Source organism: Aethina tumida, chromosome 1 (genome assembly GCF_024364675.1).
Source record: "Aethina tumida isolate Nest 87 chromosome 1, icAetTumi1.1, whole genome shotgun sequence".
In the NCBI taxonomy this organism is placed as follows: Eukaryota; Metazoa; Arthropoda; class Insecta; order Coleoptera; family Nitidulidae; genus Aethina; species Aethina tumida.
This window is the reverse complement of record NC_065435.1, coordinates 53,676,759-53,690,510: the sequence shown is the minus strand read 5'-3', so window position 1 is coordinate 53,690,510 and position 13,752 is coordinate 53,676,759. Positions and strand designations below refer to the sequence as shown.

General features: G+C 29.4%; 2 protein-coding genes across 3 annotated transcripts in view; both read left to right on the top strand.

Moving 5' to 3' along the window:
• Positions 1–5,348, top strand: part of LOC109594076 (sushi, von Willebrand factor type A, EGF and pentraxin domain-containing protein 1) — a 59,967-nt gene extending 54,619 nt beyond the window's left edge. The window contains exons 23-25 of one of the 2 annotated variants that reach the window (XM_020009243.2): positions 881–1,060; positions 3,781–3,951; positions 4,067–5,348. In XM_020009243.2, coding sequence (XP_019864802.2) covers positions 881–1,060; positions 3,781–3,951; positions 4,067–4,272 — 557 coding nt within the window. In that variant the 3' untranslated portion in view covers positions 4,273–5,348. The remainder of the gene's footprint in view (positions 1–880; positions 1,061–3,780; positions 3,952–4,066) is intronic. The other variant, XM_049968744.1, reaches the window with a different exon arrangement.
• Positions 5,349–8,800: 3,452 nt separating this feature from the next.
• LOC126264148 (rhophilin-2-like) overlaps positions 8,801–13,752 on the top strand; it is a 79,586-nt gene continuing 74,634 nt past the window's right edge. Inside the window, exon 1 of the mRNA XM_049970872.1 lies at positions 8,801–9,136. Within this exon, the coding sequence (XP_049826829.1) occupies positions 9,065–9,136 (72 nt within the window). The 5' untranslated portion in view covers positions 8,801–9,064. The remainder of the gene's footprint in view (positions 9,137–13,752) is intronic.

Sequence of the window (13,752 nt, the reverse complement as noted above, 5' to 3'; positions counted from 1 at the left end):
TTTGAAAAAAAAACAAATTAATTCTACCGCCAATAATGATACCACTCAAAACCATTATTGTGCCATCTCTATATATAAAAATTTGTTGGACGTGCGTAAGACGTTCTAAATTTCCAAATCCCCTCCAAACCCTTGTTCGACGAGAATCTGGATGAATATCAAATCGGGATTCGTCGGTGAATAAAATTGTTACCCAATCATTTTCAACCCAGCTTAGAACATCTTCATACCATTCCAATCTTGCCTCACGATTACCTCTGGCAAAAGCTGATCATCTTACTACGAGTATGTATCGTATGTAGATTGGCTCCAGGTAATCTGTTTCTTTATGGTATCTCGACTAACGACTACAATAACTACGTTACCAACTCAGGTGCTGTAAGAAGGGATTGTCGAGTAGTTAATGTTAAATATCGATCCTGTATTGCTGTTGTACAGCGTTCACTATCTGATGCTGGAGCCAGACTGACTACCAGTTTCTCTAAAATGCCACTACAACCGATTAATGAGACTTTTGGAAATACTAAGCTACCTCAATTTGTCTTAAACCACCAAAAATTAAATGACATCATTTCAGGGTAAAACTTAATAATTTTGATACAAGACTTGCTTCTGTGTGTATGTTATTGTTAACAAATATTGTTGTATAGTTCAATTTATAAAAGTTAATTTATTGCTATAAACTATAACTTAAAAAAATGATGCATATTTGCATTTGTAGACATTAAAAATAATTAATATATAATATAACGTAAATTAAATATATCTTATAGTTGGTCATATTTTGGAATTGACACAATTTATTTAAACATCAACGATCACCCCTCATGAAAAGTACCAAGCACATGATAAAACAATTTCCGTTTTACTAACAACGCAGGTATTGAATGCGGTGAAGTAGGTCCAGGTTTGGGGCCCCATTTAAAAGTGTTAATCGTCTCCAGAGAGGTAGGTGGCAGGGCTGTATTCAGCTGCGATTCGGGATACGGATTAAGGGGCCCCCAAGAAACTGTGTGTCAGCCCAACGGAGACTGGGCCTCGCCCTATCCTACATGCAAAGGTTTGTTCAATGTTCGCAAAACGCGTTTTTTGTTCCATATAAATGTTCGATGGGCTTTACGTGTAAAATTGTGTGTTCAGGGACGTTCGTCGATTTGCATCGACAATTATAAATTCATGTGGCCTACAAAAAAAAAAATAATAATAAAGAGTTAAAGAATGGGCTGTGGGATAGATGGTAATTGCACAAACATAATTTTATGGTAACATGGTCATTAATGTGATACCAACGCTTTTAAAACACAATTTTAATTACGCACACATTAAAAATATATGGTGTGTGTTACATCACGAAACTTGATGCAAAACGCTTAAGATTGCCTTTTAATTATTCTAGATGTAGGTAAATGCATGGAAAAATTTCGTCATGCACGTGTTTGCGTTCTACACTATTTTTATATGAGTTGTTTATTCTTGTTCATATTGTAGTGGCAGATAATGCGAATAGTGTTTTCAAATACAGACATGGTAAACTCATGTTCAATATTTAGGGATATTGAAAAGAGTATGTAAAAATCTCATTATTACTGATTTTTTGTTATTTATCTTACAAGAATTTGTTAATTAAAAATAAGTAAGTAAATCGACGTCTTCTTGACTCCTCCTCTGTATGCCTTCTATAAGATTATTCAATTATTCTATGCTACATTGGTCCTGCTTGAAGCTGGAAGAGTATTAGGACGGCGATGGAGCCAACATTTTTGCATATCCTATGTACGCTCGATAGGATTTAGGTCAGGTCACCTTAGAGGAAGTCAATATTCAACGTTTTGAGTCGTTTCATCACAATTTCTGGATGATACAGACGAGTTCATCGTCAACAAAAAATATTACCCGATAGCATCTTGAACATTTGTTAGCATACTATTAACAATGTTCCTTGCATATATCAAATGAGTCACCATGTCTTGAAATATACAATTTTGTACGGCCAATATAACAAAATCTTGACATGGATAAAATTTTCTTCGACGATTTCATGAAACAACTCCTCTGGACAAGGCTCAACGATAATCATTATACAGACCAATTCTAATTTCACCAAAGGACTAATTTCCATTCTTCCATCCAGTGAATATGAGCCTTGCTCATTCCAGTTGTTGTTGATTTTAATCGTAGGTCAAATGCAAACATCGCAATGGTCTTCGTGAACGAAGACCTGCATTTGCCAAGTGTGTCTATACCGTAACTGGTGCCATATAAACCCCTTTAGCGTCTCTAGCTGACCAGTCAGGTCTAAGTGGAACGCTGTAGGGTGTCTACTGGCTATCAGTCCCTAATATCAGTCGTCATTTGCTGTAGTTTCTTTGGTCTACCACTTCTTGGACTTTCTGAAGTCGAGCTAGTTTTGACAAAATCATGTAAAAGATTGAGAAGCAAGTACACCTACGATTCCAATATTCCAGTTGCTGTAACCCTCTCATCTGGAGTTACTTTACATCTAGGCATAAGTACCTGTCCATGTAAATGCACATTACATCGACTTCTTTAAAAACGTCTAAAAATTTAATATTCCTAACTTTTGCGCATGAGTTTATTAATGAATACATTGAGAAAATTATCATATTGTTTCATAGAAATTAGATAGGGACAATAATTCATAATAATCAACTACTAAAGAGTCATGTGGTATTATTGATCTGCATTTTGATACCAAGCAATGATAATATAATTTATAATAATAAATTTTATTGCCAATAATACCATTATGTCTATATGGAAAACAGTTACCAACCTCAGCTTTATTATCAATAAAGAGCACTAATAAAATTTTTAATAGTTTTTATACATTTACTACCGACAATAATGTTTAGAATACGCATTGCTTTCTCGTTTGTCACTATTCATTTGCTAACGAACGTTAGTCACTGATTTATGTATTTATACAAATCGCTGATTGCATAAAGAGTAGGACTCACATTTTTATTGTGTCTTGAGATTTTTATAAAAACTGAAGATTCATGTAAATGTGTATGTGCAACACTGTGAGACAACATTCTGTTTGACACTGTCGCTTATCCTAAAATATTTAACACATAATCAGATAAAATAAAACCCTAAAAGTTCATTTAAAAACAAATTCATTCGTACAAGAAATAAAGTAGTTATTGTAGTTATTTCTTTTTCTGTGATGATGTATATTTTGTGCAAATTATAGTGTGGTTAATTTCTTCATTTTTAATATCAGTTAGTATACTTTTGATAAGTGTATTTACTTTTTTTGAATCATCACAAGTTACTATGAACAGTTATTTGTAAACTAAGTAAGGCTTACTGGCTTGTACCCTTCCTGCAATCAGCGATTCATACGTATACAGATAACAAAGATTTCAGTCTCATAAATCGAATAGATGTATACGAGTGAAGCAGGTGCAGAACATACAAACGGCAGAGCTCAGATTATTTCCTTCTCTGTGTGCTCTTATTGTCGTGAATACGCCAGCACAGGTGGTGTTTAGAACGGAAATAAAATAGCGACTGATTCCCTTGTCACATTTGTCGTCTTGTAAATCCCCCGGAATTGTGCAACACAATGCAATACATATTACACGTCTGTATTTGAAAAATATAAAAAAATAGAGATCGGTATCCTACCGTGTATGCAAAGTTGTCGTTGGTGCAATTCTGAATAATTATTACTTGATTTATGCCTACCATAAATACCTACGTGTGTCCGCACTAGTTGGTTTTGATGTAACGAGGACTTTTCTGGCCTTGCAGAGGTGACTTGCGATCCTCCGGCACCACCGGAGAACGGCTACGTCCAAGGCACGGGCCCGTACAAGGCGGGAGACGTGATCCAATTCAACTGCAATCCCGATTTTATGATGGAGGGACAGCCAATTATCGCCTGTCAGGAGAACGGAAGGTGGTCCGGGAAATTGCCCAAATGTAAGGGATTGCTTTGTCATTTTGTTCCTTCCACTTTTTATCCTAATACATTTATCAAACATTTTACACGCCTGTGTGGAATTACATTTTTAAAAATACGTTTTTTGTATTGCAGGTCAACAGGCGTGTTCCTATCCTGGTACCACTATAAGTGGCAGGATGTCTTCGGTCAAGTTCTACTACAAAATCGGTGAAAACATAACGTTCACCTGCGACGATGGGATGCAGTTGAAGGGAGCTGCCATGTTGAAATGTCTTAGAAGTGGAAAATGGTCCAACGCGATTCCGACATGCATACCAGATAACAGTCAGAGACGATAAAGGATTTCATCTCTCAAAATAATTACGAAATTAGTCAATGATATTTCATGTCGTTTTAAATGATTAAAATTTGTCATTAATGGATTTAAGTATAGTAAAATAATGACTCATATATGTTTGTGACAGGTTTTATCAGTTACCTAATTTTTTGATTAATAGTTATTCATTTTCTGATTAAAATATTTTTTATAATTTTCTGATAAGCAGTTAATTGAAAGGTAAACAGTTTTATACGTGTAGATATATTTTATTTATTACATACTAACAAAGTTGAAGCGGTATAAAAGTAAGCGTGCTTGAGACTTATTTTTAAAAACAAAAGTTGAAAATAATTTTTATTTTATTAATATTCAAATGATCTGTGATTTTTTAAATAAAATCTAAAATTCCTAGCATCAAACTAGCAAAGGATGCACCTCTTCGTTTCTGACTGTCTCATTTATGAATATGAAATTATAACTTTGTTGAATATTTGTGGATTTAATATTTTTGTGTTCAGTTAAAGATTTATTGATAGTTAAAATTGTATTACTTATAGTTATAATGTACAGAGGATCACTCCGTTGATTTGATGCAACACTTCTAATTACTGTATAATTATTCTAATAATTATTTGTATATAAAAGTTTTATTTAAATATTTTTTATATCAACTGATTCATAAGTTATGTTAATTGCAAATTCATTGACATTTCATTAAATTAGTAATAGTAAAACCTAAGTAACTTAGAACTAGATTTCAACTAAACATTAGCACACGCACAATATCTGTGTGATACATATCTTTAAAACAAAATTTTTATAGAAATTTGTACTAGTCCATTATATCATTGCTATATATTAGTGTCTAAATCGTGGATTCGCTTGATTTAAAAAATTGTCGAATATATATGATAGTATCAAACTAGGTCTAGTGTCGACATATTTTAGGTAATATTTAAGTCACTTTATTTAATAGGCTCTTGTAATCTACCTGTGTATCACAGTTTTCTCATATCACTATGGGCTTAATTTAGATAGAAGGAAACTACATATTGTAATATATTCTATCGTGGTAAATAAATATGGTATAAATAAGTAGGAAGTTTTATTTACCCAGCAATCAATTGTAATGGATATATAGCATTACTAACAACACTTTGTTTAACACTAAACGATAAAATGCGATATCAATATTGTTCACTGTAGGTAAGGTACTTGAAATGGAATATTACATAAAACCATAAACAATATTTATTTAATCTGAAAATGCCAAGTTTCTGACATTCAAATAAACTTTCTATAATCTGATGATATATGAATGTAATGTGGAATATTTTAAAATTAAACAATAATTTAATATAAGCATTTTTCATTTGATCATTTAATTAAAAATAAAATAATTCAAAATAACTACAGTAGAAAATAAGTAAGGTAAGTACTTTACGAAGACATTTGCATAAATTAAGTAAGATAAGTAAAAATTGAACTAGTATCATTTTTTAATAATGACAAAATCTTAATTGAAAATTTACAGAACTGTAATCTGTAGTATAAAAACTTATTTTTCGAGTGATTCTAAGAAATTAATCCTTGCCTGTTTTTACTTCTTTGTAGTATTAAATTTATATTATTTTTTACAATCGTAAGATTTAAATTTTATTACACTACAATATTCATATTCAAATTTTCTGTAACATCTATATAAACAAGCATAACGTCATCCATAAACCTGCGACCTTCGACCTCTGCCTATGGCTCTGCCTCAGGGCTGGAAAGGATTTCGCGAGTCTTATCTAGTTATTGTATTTCGTGTAATACATACGTGCACACACGCACTCACAGATATATGTGTAGCGAAGGAGATGAAAAGCCTAGGAGATGTGTACACAATACGCTATAAATAACAATTATTTATTTAGTCTCAGACACTCAAAGAAAACGATTCTTTATAATCTTATAAATAACGTGGAATGTTTTCAAATTAAAAGATAATTCAATTTCATTTGATCGTTTAATTAAAATCTAATTGGGCTTTATTAAAAAGCAATTGAAAACAACGTAGAAAATTTCTAAGTATTTCCTTTATGTATTTCAGATATTATAAGCAATTTTATTTTGAATGAATGAAAATTTTATTTAATTGTTGACATAAAAACCGAACTGAAAATTAGAAAACGATATTAGGATTCACACTCATCTAACTATGTATTTTATCTCGAAGAAATTTTAAACAAATTAATATTATTAAAGTACCTTTATTACAAAATACCCAATAAAGAAATGTGTAATAAAATATTATTTTTAATATATTTAGTAAATTCAATTTTAAAATTAGACAATATTTTATGTGCTTAGGAAAAGATATTAACAAATCCCTGTAAAGAATTTTTTGTTATTTTTTATTTTAATACTATTTTATAAGTATGTTAACTTGAAGAAATTTTAAACAAAATTATATTATTATAGCATCTTTATTAAAAAATATCAAATAATGAAATATTAATTTATATGTATTTTGTAAATTTAATTTTAAAATTGGACCGCATTTTATGTGTTTGGGAAAATATATTAACAAATCCGTTGTATTAAATTATTTTTTCAATTGTATTATATTCTTATTCTTCTTATTATCTCGTCAATAGTCACAAACAAGTAGCTTAGGACATCATCCATAAACCTATGACCTTGGGCCTCTGGCAATGTCTCTAAGTCTGGAAATGATTCTGTAAATCTCTCTCCGACAATTTTGTGTATATCCAACTCTGTGACTAAGAAGATAAAACTGGCATGTATCTATGTAATAAATTATAAAAAACCTCAAAATTTTCCAGAAACACCAAATACATCAGCTAAGATTAATTTAATATATCATAATTTTATGGAGATATATTTTTTACATAAGAATATTAAATATTATGTAAAAAAGTGCTTGTAACCTTTTTAGTGAACTTTTAAAGACAACTGTAATTGTGATTTCCATTTAAAATAAAAAAGTTGCACATATCTCGAAATTTTAAGGATGATTTTTGACGTATTTTTGTATAGAAAATTTTTGTAGTTTATATATTAGCGAACTTTTATTTTTCGGACATTTTAAACACAACTTTAATTATAGTTTTGAAATAAAATTATTGCATATATCTCGAGTTTTATAGAGAAGTTTATTGTTGTTACATAAAAAGTGCTTGTAAAAAGCTTCTATTGTATATATGCGATTTTTTTTGACATTTTAAAAGAACCTTTAATTTTAGTTTTCATTTGAAATAAAAGATCTCGGAATTTTACGAAGATATTTTTTTTAACATAAGAAGTATATTTATTAGTTTTTATCATTCGTATTTTTGTGAAATTGTGATTCTTTCCAACACATTAAAGGCAACTTTATCTATGGTTCCCATTTGAAATAAAAAAGTTACACATATCTTTAAATTTTAAGGAGATAATTTTTGACTTATATATTGTATATTACGCAAAAAAGTTCCAAAAAAATATTTTTATTATTTTTATGATCTTTGATTTTCTCCAATATTTAAAGAAAACTGTCATTAGGGTTTCCATTTGCAAAAAAAGTTTCACCTATCTCCAAATTTTAAGAAGACAAATTTTTTTTCGTATATTACGTAAAAAAATCTATAGAAAGTTTTTACAGTTTATATTTTAGCGAACTTAGTTTTCATTTTAAATAAAATAGTTCCACATATCTCGAAACTTTATGGATTTTTTTAACGTATGTTTACTATATAGTACGTAAAAAGTTTTTATTATTTACATTTTAACGAAATTTGATTATTACTGACATTTTAAAGACAACTTTAATTATGCCCATTCCATTTGAAAAAAAAAAGTTTTTGAATTTTTAATTTTCCAACACTTTAAGGGAAACTTTAAATATCTCGGAATTTTATGTAAGTATATTATATTATAATGTAAAAAAGTGTCTGTCAAATGTTTTTATATTTTGCATATTTATGATCTTTTATTTTTTCCGACATTTTAAAGGCAACGTTAATTATCGTTTTCATTTGAAAAAGTTGCACATATCTCGAAATCTTGTTGAGAAATTCAGTGTTTGCCAATATATAAATAAATAAAAAAAAATATTTTTCACAATATCATTACTTTTATTTTCAGAAAATAAATTAACTGATACAAAAAGAATCCTGGCTTGTTTTTTTTCTTAATACAACTAATCTTATTAATATTATTTCAATCATAGTAAATTCTTTAAATTCACGGCATAGTTGATAGCGAAGAAAACATTATCGACGACCTCCATAAACAACCATCGCGGAACATCATCCATAAACCAGCGACCTTCGGCCTCTGCCTATGCCTCTGCCCCCGGGGCTGGAAACGATTCCGTTCTAGCCTCCATCCAGCACATAATTGTGTTTCGTGTAGTACATGAACACACACACACACATATCTGTGTGGCGAAGGAGATAAAACGAAAAACGGGTAGGTGTCTGTTGGCGATTGCGACACGAGACTACATTTGTTTACCTGTGCACCGGTGCGCGGTGCGAGGTGGGAGCCCCATCGTACCCCCATTGTCGGTCGCGCGGCCTGACAATTCACACGGTCTACGGCGCGCCGATTTCGAACTGGGTCGCGGCTAATCGAATCCGCCACTTTGTTTATGTTCGAGTGCGTTCAGTTTCGGTTTTCGTTGTGTCCAATATCTGCGAGCTGAGCGTTCGCCCGTTGTTTATTTATTTATACGTTAATCTGGTGGTTTTTTTTTATTATTTTGGTGCATGTGCGGGGTGGTTTTTGGCGATTAACGAAGTTGTGCCGACTACGATGACAACATGTGCGACAAGGATAAAGACAATATTTACATAGAGGATTGTGAGGACTTGCCGAGGAAACCGTTCATAAGGGTAAATGGGATTTGTTAATTAATGCACTTTTGTCGCAGACCCATTAATATGCGGTTAAAATTCGATTCAGCCTGTTCACGTTGATTGGTTGTTATCTTACAGTCATTTTCGATTAGGGTACCCTATTCATTTGCTTCGACTTTTTAGTGCGTGTTAATGTTACGGCGTTTTTATCAATTGCAATACATTTTTATTAATTAAGCGTGACCAATAAAATTTTCATTAATATACGTGTCCAGCAATTTGTTATAAAAATATCGCATAACATTACCAACACAATATCACATTACAACATATTGTATCAAATTTTACAAAAACATTACTACTTTATTATCACCTAGGTTTCCATTTACATAAATAATTTTTTTTATATTATAAATTTTATAAAACTTTTTGATTAATTGAATGCAAATTACATTTATACAATAATACCTATTTTAATACAAGGCTAAAGCTGATTAAAATAAAATATAAATGCATTTATGTATTTATTTATATTTTAATTATTTATAATTAAAAAACATTACTTTATAAAACAAATTATTAATTTTACATACATAATTAATTACAATTCACATTCTTATGTTATATGTTTTGATTTAATAAAAAAATTAATAAACAAGATTTTCTTTCAAAGGTCTAATTTTATATGTATAGTACCTTTAAATTATGAAGGTTTTAGCATTTTTGTTATTAATTATAATATACATATTAACTAATTGATATTCATAACCATATACTTTAATTAAATTTTAGAGTATAATTAATAAATATTTAAAGTAAACATAACAGACATACTACAATTGATGCCTATAAAAAATATAGAGAAATTTGGAGGCATTAAATTTTAATAATAATTGTACAATTTTAATGTTGTTAACACAATTTTCGTCTGTATACTTTTTACGAACTATGATGTACTGAATAATTTTATAGCCATTAATGTAAATTTTAAATATAAATTATTTACTTAAATATTATACAATCAATACTGTTGAATTTTATATTAAAATTAATCATAGCCATAATAAAAAAAAATAATTTAAAAAAGAACATAAAAAATTTTTGTAGTGGTTCTCTATATAATACAAGTCAGGAGTCATTATAATTTAAAATTTTTTACTAACTTAAGTTCTTTTAGTAAATTTTACATTTTTATGATTAAAATTAAATTGAAATAATAAAGATCTTAAGAACTATGAAAAAGTAATTTTTGTCTGTAATCATTCTTTAAATTATGAAGTTTTGAATAATTTTTTAACCAATATATATTTTATATATTTTTTTCTTAAATATTATATATAAAATTATTCATAACGATTATTAAGAAAACTACTTAAAAGACACCATAACAGAAAATTTTTAAAGGTTCCCTGTATAAAACAAGTGTACAGAAGTCAGGAGTCATTATAAATTAAAATTGAAATTTCTTTTTGTAAATTTTAAATTTTTTTATGATTGAAATGAAATTGACAATAATAAAATTGTAAGAGTAATGAATATTGAATAATTATATAATTAATATTTAATTTTTAATTGTATAGATATGTTTACTTGATTATCATACGATCCATACAATTTAATGTTATAATAAAATTATTCATAACCTCTTAATTTAAATAAAGTTTCATACATCATATTTTATTAAACCGCTTTTGCAGAATTCCTATAGACATTTCAAGATTAAATTTGCGATAATCGCTAAATTATAAGCTATTATTTGAATCATGATATTGCGTTGTATTCAGCTTATTGGAATTTAATAATTATTTGCCAGAAGATGACCATAAAGCGCTTAGAGGTTGGCGATTTCTTTACTCCCCGCGACCGTAAATTATGTTACTTATCATGGGCGTTCTATAGTTAAATTAAACTTCCCCCGGGTGTATAAATATTGTTCGACTTGTGCAATTTCAAATAAAAAACTCATATAATTTTAAACCAGACTGAATTTGTAATTGCACGAACGTACCATTAGGATCTAATCGGTCAAGGAGAATCAGAAAATCGTTTCTCAGTCACTTTCGATGCCAGCGTTAATTCTATCAACCCGTAAAGTGTACGGATAATTTTAATTACGCCAATTAAATATGATAGACTCGAAAACCGGATTATTATTAGTTTTATGTTATGGTTTTAAGTAGTTCTTATGACTGTTCATTACAATTTAATGTATGTAATTATACAACGAGTTAACGAAATTGAGGATAATATTATAATTTCGGGTTAGCAATGTTAATTTTGAATGAATTCTCTATGGATACAGACGTATCTACGTATAAAATAAATTTAATATATGTATACATACCAACAATTAGTTTTATTTCAGATTAATAATGCTGCTTTCTATTCTAATCTCGGTCTATATTGCCGGCTGTGTTTTGCTTTATTTTTTCCACGATATTTAAATTGATCCGTGTTCATGGGCGTATAGTTAACTTCGGCTTAATCACCATCTGCGATGATATCATTACTCTTGATTAGACGTACAAAACAAACCGCAGTAACAATTAACTGCGTTAACAATCCAATTAATAAGGATTTAATATACAATTACCGGCTAATTCAAGTGTGAAATGCAAATAGCATTAATTACTCGGGTTCGCGTGTAAAAATCGTGCGGTAACCACAGTCCTCCGCATTCTCCACATGTATCTACATTGATTTACCGGCCGTTGCAACTAGTGCATAAGAAACCGGAGGGAAAAATTATTGCCTTTAATTTTACGGTCTCTTGATTACAGTGTTTTTCTTGGGAGAATTATGGAACGTGAAAATGGTACTAAATGGTATCCCTTTACAATAATTCTATGTACTTACATTAAAATATTGTTCAATGATAAAAAAATTTAAAAAAAGCAGTACGCCCATTAATAGAGCAACTTTTTTAAATGATATATATTTTAGTCATAATTCTTTTATTTAATGTAAAGTGTTAAAATAATTTTAATTTACTATTATCTTTTTATGCGGAATTTTAAATATTAATATTAACTTCTTCTATAAAATATTTTTTTAAATTGAGCTTGACGTAGATATAGCAATTTCAATTTTGAAAGGGACTTATATAGATTAGATTCAATCTGTGTTATTTAATTTAACATTAACACTTTTTATACTATGCATTGTTTCATAATTTTGGCCCACATTCGTGGCATTATCTCGACCATTTTCCGAATATACGACAAGTTTATTTTCTTTCAAGCTTCTTGAATTATTGTGAAGAATTCATTTAAATTGGTAACATTTTTATGTTAAATTTGGTTATAAACGTGATCTCCTATGTTTACTCTAGGATTGATGTCTTGAAATTGAGACAGGCAAGACAAAACATCGATGCTTTGGTGTTTTAACCAATCTCTCACTATTTTTGATTTGTGTTTGAGATCGTTTTCATGTTGAAACATAATTAAGAACATAATTTTTTCAATATATGGAAGCAAATTGTTGTTTAATATATCCCTGTACATAAAACAGTCTGTGGGACCTACGCCGAATCCCTCTAGCATAATTGAACTGTCACCATGTTTCACCGTGCAGAACCATATTTGTTTTATAAATTAAATTTGTCTCTAAAAATTACTCGTCCCCACTGTTCTGTGGTCCAATGAATGTGATTTTGAGCAAATCAAACTCGAACTTTCTCATTTTTAGTGGAAACCAGGGTTTTTCTTGTAGATCTAGAGTTAAAATTCAAATAATTTTTGTCGTGGTTATTATGTTAAAAAAATATATATAGTAAAGATTAACTTTCCTTTATATATTTAACAATCACATAGTTAAATAATAAAAAAATAAAGTGTTTAATTTTACCAATGATTAATTGTTTTAGTAGAGTGAAGCAATTTATGCTATTTAAAGTTTTATTAGTACAACTAATTTGTATAATTGTATAATAATTTGTAATAATTTTAATTAATTCTAATAATTTGTAAAATAGTAATTAGTATGAATAACTTCTAAACACCTTTTTTTATAAACAGCAACAAATTGTCAATAATATTTGGATCCATGTTTTGCCAGGCCTCCTGCAAAACCGTAAATAAATATTGCTGCATCTCTCCCACAAGTTTTCAATAGGGTTTAGATCGGAAGATTGAGATGGCCAATTCATAACATTAATTTTTGTCCCTTAAAAACCACTACTTCTAATATTGTGTGTTTCGGGTTATTATCTTGGTGAAAATAATGTTTTAGTGACATATTTTCATATGAATTTCATGTTTTTCTTCAATATTTCTTTATACATAAAACGATCCATGATACCCTCTATTTAATGGAGAGGACCCACTTCAAATTCTGAAATGCAGCCCCATACCATAACTGACTTGCCGCCGTGTTTAACAATGGGTATGGATATACTTTAAGTTAAGCCTTTCATGAATAGGTCGCTTTACATGTAAAATCCCATCATTACTAACCAGATTAAACTAGAATTCATAAGACCCCCTATTGTAATCTGTCGCAAGTATTATTTTTCTGGAACTCAGGAATCTTTTTTGGAATAAGATAAAATTGTTTATCCTGAAACCTATTGGCTTTTCTTGGTCTTCCAGTTTTATTTTTTCTTTCCACATTACCAAATATTGAAAATTGTTTGAAAATAACAATTCACT